Source organism: Oryzias melastigma, linkage group LG8, assembly GCF_002922805.2.
Source record: "Oryzias melastigma strain HK-1 linkage group LG8, ASM292280v2, whole genome shotgun sequence".
In the NCBI taxonomy this organism is placed as follows: domain Eukaryota; kingdom Metazoa; phylum Chordata; class Actinopteri; order Beloniformes; family Adrianichthyidae; genus Oryzias; species Oryzias melastigma.
In genome coordinates, this window is record NC_050519.1 from 21,614,072 (window position 1) to 21,627,719 (window position 13,648).

At 40.4% G+C, this 13,648-nt stretch overlaps 1 protein-coding gene across 1 annotated transcript; it reads left to right on the plus strand.

Moving 5' to 3' along the window:
- Window positions 1–961: 961 nt before the first annotated feature.
- rab3db (RAB3D, member RAS oncogene family, b) lies at window positions 962–13,023 on the plus strand. Its single transcript, XM_024272093.2, has 5 exons — window positions 962–1,301; window positions 3,886–4,122; window positions 11,154–11,272; window positions 11,984–12,108; window positions 12,186–13,023. The coding sequence occupies exons 2-5, from the start codon at window positions 3,886–3,888 to the stop codon at window positions 12,338–12,340; spliced, it is 636 nt and encodes a 211-aa protein (XP_024127861.1). The 5' UTR covers window positions 962–1,301; the 3' UTR covers window positions 12,341–13,023.
- The last annotated feature ends 625 nt before the right edge of the window (window positions 13,024–13,648 follow it).

Sequence of the window (13,648 nt, forward strand, 5' to 3'; positions counted from 1 at the left end):
GTAATGTTTTGTTTGTTTTTCTTCAATAGCTTATACAAAATTAAAAAAATAAAATGCATTAAAATCCAATCTGAGGTGCTGATTAGTCTTCATCTGGGAGTATTGAGGTCAATCAGTCAAAAGGTTTTAAAGCAAATGAAGAAAACCCCTGAATATATGTTAAATATACATTATCTAACTGACTTAAACTCAGTACAATATCAACAGGAAAAAGTTGTTCCATATAGATTTTAGACAGGAAATGCACTTAAATTAGTCTTTTAGAGTGGGATCAGCTTAAAGCACGAGTCCAGCCCTCCAGGTAATTATACCCAGCCCTCCAAATCATTTAATTTTAATGGCCCGGTGCTATCTTGCATTGACAAGATATATTTTTATGGAGAGTAAAATGCTAAAAGTTAGAGTTGAATTGACTTATTCAGGAATAATATTCCTGACATTTTATTTTTTATATTTATGTTAAAAAGTTCTGCTAGTTTTTTAGACTATTTTGTAGATTAGCTAATATTTCATACACGCTAGCTGCTTTGGCTAATTTAGGCCTTTTTCATTTTTTTAAAGCTGTTTTGAAGGATGGCTATTTTTTCAGCTATATGCTAGCTGGTTTGGCTAACTTAGTTTTTTTTTTTTTTAAGTTGTTTGGACATTTAGCTAATATTTTAGTTGGCCGTCACCTTAAGCGTTTTCTGCTACTAGCTTTAGTGATTTCAGCTAGCATCTTCAGCTGCCAAATTCAGATTACAGCATTCACACTAGCATCATTGCAGGTAATGATATATATTCATAATTATGTTAAAAAGTTACATTTTAAAAATGTAGTTTTAGTTTAGTTTTAGTTCGATACATGTTTAACCTGTTCAGCCCGTGACCCTAAGTGTGTTTTGGCCCCGTGTGCGATTGAGGTTGACACCCCTGGCCTTAAAAGATTTATTTTATTTCATGTTTGGATTTAGAAAATACACCTGCTGCAGGTGCCGAATGGGCGTCGCGTTTGCTCGCGCGCGCATGTGCGCACGCGGCAGGGACTGCCCTCTCCTTCCTTCCTCGCGCTCCTGTAAACGGCGGCGGGTCATCAGTCTCGCGCAGGAACCGTTCAGCCACTCAGCCTCTCTGAGCCGCGTGCGTGAGCGGCCGCGGAGCGCCAACAGCGGGCCGGCTGGAAGCAGACTGTTTTTCCGGATAGGGGGGAGGGTCCGGCAGCTGCTGCCCGTAGCCAGGAGGGAAGCCCGATTGTCCGGCACCGCTCGCGGACGGAGAACCCGAAAAGAGGCGGCCTGGAGCCCGCGTTTCCCCACTTGAAGGTTAGTTTTTGGGTCTGTCAGTCTGAACCTGCACTTCCTCCTCACTGATCGCGTCTTTACTACAAAAGTTAGACTGAAAGCAGCTGTTAGTTTTTCTTTTGTAACTTTTTTAAAGTGTTCAGAGTGCATCCTTTTTTTGCTTGGATCAGATGTGACAACTGATCACTTCCGGTTTGCTGGCTTAGGAAACTGCCAGCTGTGCGACCTGAGACTGTCACATCAGTGACGCCACTGGTCCTTCAGGGACCTGACCAGCAGGGAGGTCCTCCTCAAAGATGAGAGAAGATGCTGAACTCTTCCACTTTGAGAGAGATCTTCTCTGCAGTGAAAGTTCATCAGTCACTTCCAGAAGTCAAAAATAACGTCATCTGAAGATCATAGATAGAGTTTCTGACCTCTAACCTTCTTCACTTAAAGACATCCAGGGTTACTACATCAGACATGGTTAAGTTTAGATCTGAAGTCATCACATGGTTGGAGATCGGGGTCCTAAAGTGTCTGTATTTGATGCAAAATTTTCTAAAAAAGAAAAGAAAAAGAAAGGTGAAAGAGACTTCTTTTATTTTTACTGCAGCAGAGTTTCAACATCAGTACAAGACAGGCAGGTGATGTGGGATAGAGCTAAAAGGAAATGCTTTCAAAATAAAAGCACGAATGCATGCAGGGATGGGGAGTTTTACTTTCTTAAAACGACATCTCGTGAAAAAGTTTCACCAGTATAAATCTCTATTTACGTGATTAACAAGCCCTACTTTTACTGCTTTTGCCCCTAAATAGTAGGAGAGAGGAGTTTATCCTCCAAATGGAGCATCCCTGTCTCCACATTAATGATGTCTCTCTGGCTTTTTACAATATTGAGATCATAAATGTCTCCATCCTCCTCCCCATCTGGACATTTAAAAGCTGAACAAACTAACCGCTAATGGGTCTGCCCAGCAGCTGAGTCCGGCTCCGGTCTCCATGGAGACGGAAGCAGGGCAGAGCTGAAAGAGGAGCTCCCCTCCTCCTTTTTACTGCTGCCCCCAAAGGACACAACGCCAAGATTATTTTGTCTAACAAATAGCAAACTTTTCATGATTTCAAACTTATTTCTAAATGGGTCATTTATTGTAGTTTTTCTCCTTAATTTGAATTTAATTTGTTTAATTTGTTTTGTAATAAACATCAGCCATTAAACTCTACCTGATATTTATTCAGAAATGCACTCATACTCAACAGTCTAGTTAAAAAAAAATATGAAAACATTGGAAGACTCATTATTTCCCAAAAAGTAAAGTTTTTTGTTGTTGTTTTTCATTTAGATCACCGAAGTCCCACTTTGATCTATTTTCAAAGCGTTTTTCAAAGCTCTCTGTTTACTCTCTCTCCCACTAGCTTATACCCCCCACACCCCGACCTAAAATTACCAGTGCAACAAATATGACGAGCAATATCAGATCCAAATTCCAGCTCAGACGAGGAAAACAAAGAAGTTCATGGATCTATTTGTCTGTATCAGAATGGGGCGGAGCAGGGAGACTGTGGCCCCGCCCAGCGTATTTTTCAACATCAGAAGAAAACTTAACCAGTCAGAAAAGAAACTCCACAGAGGATTAAGCCCAGTCTTACTGTCACAAAAAACCTTTATCTTTCTTATATTACTCAGTTTGAGTTAGAAAATAAAAAAGTAAATCATTAATTTATTGAGAGTTTTTAACCTACAGGTCTAAGGATTAAGTGAAAATGATCTATTGTTCTTCCTTTGAATTGAATTTAAAGACTGATGAATTTTAAACAGGTTTTAATGGCGTTTTTCTGATGCTAACAGACATGTATAAAGAAAATTAAGATTAAAAGTGTGTCTCTGAGTATTTCTTTATTCAAATTGCTGTGAATCAGGTAGTGCTGCCACAAGCGATTATTTTAATAGTCGATGAATCACCGATTATTTTTTCTGATTAGTCGACTAATCGGGCCATGCGCAAAGTGGATCTAAAGTACACATCTCTCCAAATTAGCCCAAAAAACCTTAGTAGATGTCAAATTAGCCTAAAAAGCTAGCTCATTACTTAAATGCTAGCTAAATTTCAAAATAGCCTAAAATTCCTCAGCAAAATAAATTATTAAAAAACGTTAGCATGTTGCTGAAATAGAAGCTTAACTCCAAATTTTTTTAACATTACAATATTAAAATATAATCCATGAAAATATTTTAAGGCTTGTTGCTAATCTACTTAAAACTTAGATATTTGAAGACTATCTCATTAATTTTCTTATGAGGCATATTTTGCTCAATAGACCAATAACTATAAAGTTTATAAATATCAAAAATACAAGCAGTAATGTCCTGATACAAAGATTGCTGAAATCGCTGAAAGTGGGATTGAGTTTTTATGTACTAAAAATGTACAGAATAGAGCTGAAGAATCACTATTGTTTCACGTAACCAGATTGATTTGATTGGGACCAACGGGTTCCATTAAACGTCTGTATTCACCTCAGAACAGGTGAATTCCAGGTGTTGTCCGATCTTTCCTGACTAGAGACGTTTCCTGCCTCATCCACTGTTTCCTGATTGGTGGGATTCTTCTCGCCCGTCTATCAGATGGCATCGACAGAGTCGCGGCTCCAGCAGCAGCCCTCGCCAAAGGATGCCGCCGACCTGAACTTCGACTACATGTTCAAGCTGCTGATCATCGGCAACAGCAGCGTGGGCAAGACCTCGTTCCTCTTCCGCTACGCCGACGACTGCTTCACCCCGGCCTTCGTCAGCACGGTGGGCATCGACTTCAAGGTGAAGACCGTTTTCCGCCAGAATAAGAGGATCAAGTTGCAGATATGGGTGAGTAGATTTAAGATAAGAAATTTCCTGAAAAACCACCTGCTATAAATACACAACAGGAAGCAACAACAGGGGATGCAGCTTGTTAAGTTTAACTTTGCTCAGTAAAAAAGTACAAAATATAAACAGGGGAGCATGAGATTAAGAAAGAAACTGAGGCTTTTTTTTGTAATGAAGAGAAATGTGAGAAGTCTGTTTGCCTCTGTGGGTTTCCTCATTGTGCAAGGTCATGTCCTCAGTGATGCAAAAACAAGAGCTAGGACTTCCTCATGTCTTCATGCACGTCTTAGCATCACTGCTTCATGTGTGGCTGTTTGGTAAAACAAAACGATGCTAACTGCTCCTCCTGGTTTTTCTGCTTTTGGAGCTGCAGTCTGGAGGGGAAGTCTGGATGGCAGAGAAGAGCATCAGAGTTGTTTAGGACGTGTATGAGAGCTGAAACGCTGTAGACCACATGTGTCAAAGTCAAGGCCCGGGGGCCGGATCCGGCCCTCTGGGTGATTCTATCCGGCCCTCCAGATCATTTTATTTTATTGTTATCTTGCGCTTATTTCTAACTTGTATCATTTTGACAAAATATATTTTTATGGCGAGTAAAATATGGAAGTTGATTTATTCTGGAATAATATTCCTGCCTTTTGTTCATAATTATGTTAAAAAGTTACGGTTTTAAAGTTTTAAAAATGGGCAATATTCTAGCTTTTTGGACTATTTTGGCATTTACTATTTTGGAGTTTAGCTAATATTTCAGCTAAATGCTAACGGTTTTGGCTAATTCCGGCTTTTTTCAAATTTTTAAGCTATTTTGGAGTTTGGCTCATATTTTAGCTAGCCGTTTTGGCTAATTTAGCCCTTTTGTTAGGCTTTTTTGGAGTTAAGCTAATATTTAGGCTACATGCTAGCTATTTTAGCTAATTAGGCTTTTTTCAATTTTTATAGGCCATTTTGAAGTTTAATTATCTTTTTAAGCTACATGCTAGTAGTTTTGACTAACCTAAGTTTTCTTTTTTTTTTAGGCTAATTTGGCATTTAGCTAATATTTTAGCAATTTCAGCATCTTAAAATATCAGCTTCAGGGTTTCCAGGTATCAATTTCAGCATCTTCAGCGGCCAAATTCAGTTTACAGCATTCACACTAGTATTATTGCAGGTAATAATAATCTAGTTCATAGTTATGTTCAAAAGTTACAGTTTTAAAGTTTTAAAAATGTAGTTTTAGAGTGTTCAATAAATGTTAATCCTGTTCGGCCCGCGATCTAAGGTGTGTTCTGGATTTTGGCCCTCTGTGCGATTGAGTTTGACACCCATGGTGTATACACACCAGGCATTTAGCATCTGGTGTTCACGCTGAACAGTCGCTTAGGTGCTCTCTGCTGAATGAAAGCAGAATGAAAATATTAAGACTTTGATAGATTACGAAGACGCCAAGACAGCTTCTGTTTCAGGTGCTAGTGCATGGCTGCTGGGCTGACATGAAGCATAAGTTTGTATCTGTCTTCTCCATCTATGGTTGAGGAAGGGCTATACCGCCTCCAAAACCTCTTGTTGTGCTTTGCGATCCAAATGACGTTCTGGTCAGTGGTAATCATAATCATTTAAAATGACCACACAGAGAAAAAAAACAGCGTGCCAACAATACCAAATTAGCATAGACGATTTTTCATAATCGATTAGTCAACAACCCTACTGTCTCTACCTGATTCCATTGCCTTTACTCATTATTGGAAGAGGCTTGGTGCAAAATCTTGTTGCTGTGCAAATCTCTTGACTTTTGCTCCAGGCTTTTTTTTCTGATATATAAAAGACTTGGTGCCATACAATTCCAGCTGAGTACAAACCAAATTTCTCCTCCATGATCAATTTTCAAACAGTTGACACTTCCATGAATTATAAAGGATGACATCCATGCATCACTACAAAACTGAGTGCTACCTTGTATAGGGTGGAAGGTTGGCGGCAGTGCAGAAGACTGTGGTGAGAGCAGCCATGCAGCTGGTTTAGAGTCTGATGCAGAGACAGGAAGCAGAGCTGGAGGTAGCAGAGATGAAGATGCTGTGGTTCTCTTTGGGAGTGACCAGGATGGATAGGATCAGGAATGAATACATCAGAGGATCATGGTAGATGTTTTAGAGATGCTGTTTTAGAAATAGGCCTCAAAATGTCAACTAACTGCAGTAAGAATTTAACGCTATTTTACTTCCTTATATGTTTATGAATAAAAGATTTTAGTACAAAGTAAGCTGGAAATAAACATGGTGTACTCTCCATTTGTCACCCTTGAAAAGATGTTTAACAGCTTTTGAACTCTAGTTTTCTTTTTTTATTTATTTCTGAAGGATGTTTCTTGTCTCAGAAATCTGCAGCTTAGAAACAAACATACCAAACAATCCATCCCAGCCCACACAACATGGAACAGGAAATGTCTTCATAAATGGCTTTACAAGCACAATGAGCCAGACCCACAGTCTCCTGTGGAGTTCACTTGTTTGGTTCGCGCCAAAGCTCAGGAGAGCTTTCATGTCCACCAAACAATAAATGCTGCTGCACAACCCTAAATGATCCAAAGACGATCAGCCATTAACTCCTGCAAAAGTAGTAGTCTAAAGAATAGTCTCACTGAAAACAACCTTAAAGAGAACATCAAACAATCCCCGAGGTTTGATCTGGACAGTGCTCACTTACAAACTACCAGCTTTATGCCTTTTAGTCACGTTGTACAAGTGTTGACCCATACAGGTCGTAAAGAGGAGGGGCTGGTGTGTTTTGCAGTTTCCTTTAGGTCGTTTGACCGCCTTAAGGGACGTCATGAAAATTGTTGTTAATATCCTGGTTAGTAATGTGCTTAAATTCAGATGAGCTCTGATCGGAGGTCAAACACATGTACAAATACCGCGGTCATCCTCCATAAAATAAAAAATATCGGTGGTCCTGCAAGTAAATATGGAAATAATATGAAGTCTAAAGCTACCATTAATTTTGAATAGACTACAAGATCAGTCTAAATGTTCACTATTGAGAGTAAACTCACTCAGAACTTTCTAAAATAAATGACAGTAATAATTTAATTGTGAAAAGTCACATCCTTGTTTTCCAGCTCAGTTTGTACACAGCAGTAAACAGACATCTAGTCTTATCCAATATAGTGTCCAACTTCACATATGCAACAAGCTGGCATAGCAACTCTAGCCTAAGCTCAGTGTTTGCTACAACCTGTAGCCCGCAGCATGCCCATAGAAAAATAATAATGAAAATAATAAGCATTATTATTGCCTCAAGTGCAGGAGTTTTGATATTTTGGGGTCTTGTTTATGAGTGAGGGAAGATCAGAGCGTGAGATCCACATGCGGAATGGAGCAGCTTCTACTGCACCAGTCCGTTGTGGGGAAGAGAGAGCTGAGCCAGAAAGTAAGGCTCTCAATTTACTGGTCGATCTTCATCCCAGTACTCACCTATAGTCATTAGCTCTGGGTCATGACCCAAAGAACGAGATCCCGACTACAAGCGGCTGAAATGAGCCTCCCTCTTAGGATGGCTGGGCGCTCCCTTAGAAATAGAGTGAGAAGCTCAGTCACCCGGAGAGAGCTCGGAGTAGAGACGCTTCTCCTCTGCATCGAGAGGAGCCAGTTGAGGTGGTTCGGGCATATGGTCCAAACAGCTCCTGGACGCCTCCCTGGAGAGGTGTTCCGGGCATGTCACACTGGGCGGGAAGACCCAGGACACGCTGGAGAGACTATATTTCTCGGCTGGCCTGGGAACGCCTCGGGGTCCCCCCAGAGGAGCTGGAGAAAGTGTCCGGGGAGAGGGAAGTCTGGGCATCTTTGCTTTGACTGCTGACCCCGCGACCCGGTCTCAGATGAGTGGAAGAAGATGGATGGATAAACATTTTGGCGCTGTGGGGTCACCAAGTGACTGACAACTTTGATATTTCCTGAAGGTCACCTATGTGCCCCGTACAGATTTTCCACCCATATCCACCTGTAAGGGCAGCTATGACCAAAGCTTTAGAAAGAAAAGATGGGGCGGACTTGGAAAGTTCTGGTTTGGATAACTTCGCTCATCATTAAAAGTATTTCCAGAGGTGATTAACTTCTTCTTTTTTTTTTTTGCAAAGATCATTTCTCAGCACATGATCTCGGGAAGAGGATCTTGAAAACTGGTGTTTACTTTTAAATCATGTCCTCTTAGCTGTTGTTGAACTCTGGACGGACAGAATCCCCTCAGACTTCTGGGAAAAAAAGGAGAAAATGTTGATTAAACTAGCAAATGTTTCATGACTAATCAAAGTTATCTGCTATCAAAAAGGACGTATTCAAGCTCTCTTTAGCCCCTGATGCTAGCCGACCATAAATGCTGCTGTTAAAGACTCAACCAGATGATTGATTGGACTTCCCGGGCTGTGAGCCTCCGGTACATAAACAGTGACCGGCGCTGATGAACAAGCCCACACCAAAGCACACAGTGGCCTAGGCTGATCAAACATTTGTCTCATAAAGGCTACACGCTGCAAGAGCTGTGGAATAATCGAGTTATCCCCCAGAGGAGCAGCTGATGTGAGCCGAGGGGATGTGTGTGTGTTTGTCCGACCTGGAGGTCTGGCTAAATGACCGGGAAGCCTGGAATTTCCTAACAGCAGGAAGCGCAGGAAGTTGCCTATCAGCATGGGGTGGAGACACAATGAAGACGCACGGCAGTGGCAGAGATGTGTTTCAAGGGCGTACTCCAACATGTAAAGCATGTGACTGCGTTCAGGCAGACACAAGCTAATCTAACAGTGAGGTTGGTAGTGCAGGTCCCGCTGTCATGGAAACCTCTGATAAGAAACCACATGGCCTGAAGACAAAGGATCTGCAGCTTACGGTCACGCCGGGGCCTCATATGCTGTTTGTTTGTGGAAAGATATTTCTGATCTTTGGACAAACACACTCCTTTTGCATGAAGCTGTTAGCTGAGTGATCCCCTGCTTTGTGTTTCAAGTGTTTCAAGACCCACTCTGATGAAAATGGCGTCTTTAACTTGTTCTTGTGGCATTTTTATCATAATGGAGGGCAATTATAAAGAAAATAATGTTTTTTTCTAATCACTGTACAGCTAAATAGCTCCAGTATTGATCACCCTTTTTGTTGGTAATGTTAGATGGGGTGTGAGGGGCTGTAAGCTAGCTGGACAGTGTAAACCACGTGTGAAAGTCAAGGCCCAGGGGCCAGATCCGGCCCTCCGGGTAATTCTATCCGGCCCTCCAGATCATTTTATTTTATTGGTATTAAGGGCCCGATGTCATTTTGTTTTCAACTTCTCTAGTTATGACAAAATATTTTTTAAGAGAGTAAAACATAGAAAGTTATTGAAGGTTTAAGTTGATTTATTCTTGAATAATATTCCTGTCTTTTTATTATTCATAATTATGTTAAAAAGATACGGTTTTAAAAATGGGCATTCCGCTAACTTTTTGGCATTTTCTAAGATTTTTTTAGCCTATTTTTGAGTTTAGCTAATATTTCAGCAACATGCTAACTGTCTTGGCTAATCCAGCCTTTATTTTTATTTATTTATTTTTTTATTTTTAGACTGTTTTGGAGTTGGGCTACTATTTACACGCTAGCTGTTTTGACTATTTTTGGCTTTTTCAGTTTTTTGAGATATTTTGAAGTTCAACTATATTCTCATCTGCATGGTAGCTATTTTGGCTAACCTGAGTTTTTTTTTTATTGTTTTTTAGGCTATTTTGGTATTTAGGTAATATTATTGCTAGCCATCAGCTTCACCGTTTTTAGCTATCAATTTCAGCATCTTCATCTATCAGCACTAGCATCTTCAGCAGCCAAATTCAGCTTACAGCATTCACACTAGCGTTATTGTTGGTAATGCTGTATAAAATGTGTTCTTTAGATCCACTTTTCTCAACACCCGATTAGTCGACTAATCAGAAAAATGATTTGGTGATTAGTCGATTATTAAAATAATTGTTTGTGGCAGCCCTATTCATAATTAAAACACCACTAGGAATGCTTTTACGATCGATCAAAAGATGATCTGAACAGGTTTTAAAGAAAACAGATCAAATCTTCCTGCGTTCTGCTGTAAGGAGGCTTGTTGCTGTTTGTTTGGTTAGCTGTCTCATCTGGCTCCCAAATATTTGATCATATCCGCATGGTTGCCAGACGGAAACGGTAAAAGAATAAAAGTTTAGCAAAATGGTTTAACACTTTAACACCGGAGCTCCAGTGTTTCTGTTCTTAGATTTACTGTAACTTTTGAGTATGTCGCCGACGACCCCTCAGGTAGTGAAGGGTTAACCTTTCCTGGACATCTTTGTGCTCCTTTTAAGGAAACCTTCACGGAGGTAAGGGTCAGACGGGTTACCGGGCAGCAGTGATCTTCAAGTAGAGGCCAGCCACCTGTCTCCTCTGTTTACTTTCCAGGAAACTGAGGTTTTCCCTCCATTTAATCAGAGGACGCTGAAAGGTTCCAGTGCTCAGTGGCCACACCTCTGTTGACTTTCAGGCTCTGTTACCTGGCTGGTTGCTGAGGAAAACCTGTTGGAGCTTAAGACATGTTCTGCTCCACAGGGTTCTGAGGAAGTAGAGACGGTGGCCTTTCAAAGGAATCCGCTGAGTGCAATCACAGCATTTAAATCCAGCAAACCATGTCCCGTGTCTTCTAATGCACTCTACAAATAAAACATATTTAAAAAAATATTTTAATGATAAGGTTATTTTAGAAAAATTGATCCAGTTTTAAAGCATTTCCCAGACATTAATGGTGTCAGTGCAGAGATGTTCAAAATGAAGTTTGTAAAGAAAATATTTCAAGTTTCCAGACCTGACATGAAACACCTGCCAGGTGTGTCTGAGCTCCAGCAGATCTTTAAGTAAACATCAGGGCTCATCGTAGTTACTGACAGCTGACTCCACCTCAGCTGTCCAACAAGTTCCACACACAGAAAAAAGCTTTAGTTTGGGCTATACTGCCCCCTTGTGGTGTTCAGTGGTAATCGACCTTAGAGGAGTAAAAACGAATCTTGAATGTTTCAGGATACAGCAGGACAGGAGCGGTATCGAACCATCACCACGGCCTACTACAGAGGAGCCATGGGGTTCCTGCTCATGTATGACATCTCCAACCTGGAGTCCTTTAACGCCGTGAAGGACTGGTGAGCAGAGTTCCTCTACTCTGGCAGAATGGAAACTTTGTACTTGAATATCTGAAGAAGTTAGATGATTTTTGTTTCTATGTTTTTTTCGTCATTATACTTTCATGAACCTTCTACTCAGTACACATGGATGTCATTTATCAAAAAACCACTGCAGCTTTACAGATTTTATGTTGAGTCCAATAACGACAAGAGCTGGAGTTTCCATGTAAATAAGATTCTCTTTGTCCTGGAATAAACCCGTTTCACACTTTTTTCAGTTTGTTAGGATATTTTTTAGGATATTTTGAAGTTTATCCCACCCATATTATGCTTTACTTCACTATTTAGAATCGTTTATACTTTACCAATCCAAGTGGAGATTATTTTGTGCTTTCAAAGTGACCCTAAGGAGACATCAGCGTTACAGAATGTCAAAACTTCACAACCTAAAAATGTGTCAATCAATGAAAGCCAATGAGAACATTCATCCAAAACCCTGAAAAATGAGGGAAATAACAGGTCTGAGTTGGATGTAAAATATGTTGGATTGAGAGAAATGGAACCACCAGTAAATTAATTCTTGTTTGACTCTGCTTTGGCTCAGTCTTTGTTCTTGTATAGCGTGATGATCAGATCAATAAATGTTTTTCTTCGAGGATCTTCAGGTGTTCGGTGATGTTGTGTTTTATTGTGTGCATTCCCCTCAGTAAATGTGCATGTGGTTTCCAGGGCAACGCAGATCAAGATGTACTCGCTGAACAATGCTCAGGTGATCCTGGTGGGTAACAAGTGCGACCTGGAGGACGACCGGGACATACCCACGGAGGACGGCCAACGGCTGGCGGACGACCTTGGTAAACCAGCCTCATTTGTGCAGAATTCCTGATTGTGTAATGACGTCCTGCTGATCAGCTGTGGCGCCCTCTCCCAGGTTTCCAGTTCTTCGAGGCCAGCGCCAAGGAAAACATCAACGTCAAGCAGGTGTTTGAACACCTGGTGGACATCGTCTGTGACAAAATGACTGAGGAGATAGATATCCACAGGGATCCCTCGCCGGTTCCTCCTGTTAGAGGCTGTGCTTGCTAAACCCTCCCGCCTGGCGCCCGTGACACTCGTACGAAGAACAACGTTTTCTCTGTGCGTCAGCCATGAAAAAGTGCTGCACATCTTCTCCATCCTGCTGCATACAGCGACCCTACGACTGTTGGCCGATCCTCTCCTTCGAGTCGACTCTTTCTCCTCGTCTCCTGCGCTCTTCGTTTCCTCTGTTCATTGACTGTATTTATTTGTGGGTTGGATGTTTCTGGGACAAACTGTTTTCTCACACATCAGTGGCGGCACAGTTTTAGAAACAAAAAGATGACTAGTCCTTGTTTTGTTGTCCTAAATGTGTGCTACAGTCCGTTTTACAGATAAAGTAAGCAGTGTCTTCTTCAGAAATGTGGGTTATTTTCCTCAATTGTTTCCACGCTGCAGACTAAAAGTAGAGTTTCAAACTCTGCTTAAAATGTTTACTTCCCTCCGGAGGTCCTGAAAATGAGCTTGACTTCTTGTAGGACCCTAAAGGAACATGCAGCTACAGCTACAACAAGCAGCTGGATCTAACATGGAGGTGTATCCTGTTATTTACTAGACTGCTTGTAGTCCTTTTATGTCTTTGAACTGATTAGCTTTGTCTTCTGTCTTAGTGTTTGTCAAGGCAACAGCAGCAGGTGAAAACATTACACTTCAAATGATTGATTTTATTCATATAAATATATGTCAGTTTAGCTGCATTTCTCATTCATTGTGTGAATGCTTAGTAAACTTAAAAACTCAATCACACTTTCAACAATTTCAGCGATCTTGGTATCAAAACGTTCAGCTTGTTCAGAACATTACTGCTTGTATTTTTGATATTCATAAACTTTATAGTTTTTGAAATATTGAGCAAAATATGCCTCATAGGACATGAATGAGAAAGTCTTCAAATTTCTAATTTTTAAGTAGATTAACAACAAACCTTTAAATATATTCATGGGATATGTTTTCATCTTCTATAGTCATTTTCAAAAGATTTTGAGTTTAGCTAATATTTTAGCAACATGCTAACATTTTGACTAAGTAAGTTTACTAAGGAATTTTAGGCTGTTGTGGAGTTCAGCTAGCATTTAAGCAACGAGCTAGCTTTTTTTTGGCTAATTTGGCCTCTACTGAGTTTTTAATGCTAATTTTGAGTTTGGCAAACATTTTAGCAAAATGCTAACGTTTTTGACAAATTTGTTATGGGATTTTTAGGCTGATTTAGAGTTTAGCTTCTATTTTAGCAACAGGCTAACGTTTTGAATAATTTAGTTTACTGAGGAATTTTAGGATATTTTGGATTTCAGTTACTATTTAAGTAAAGTGTTAGCT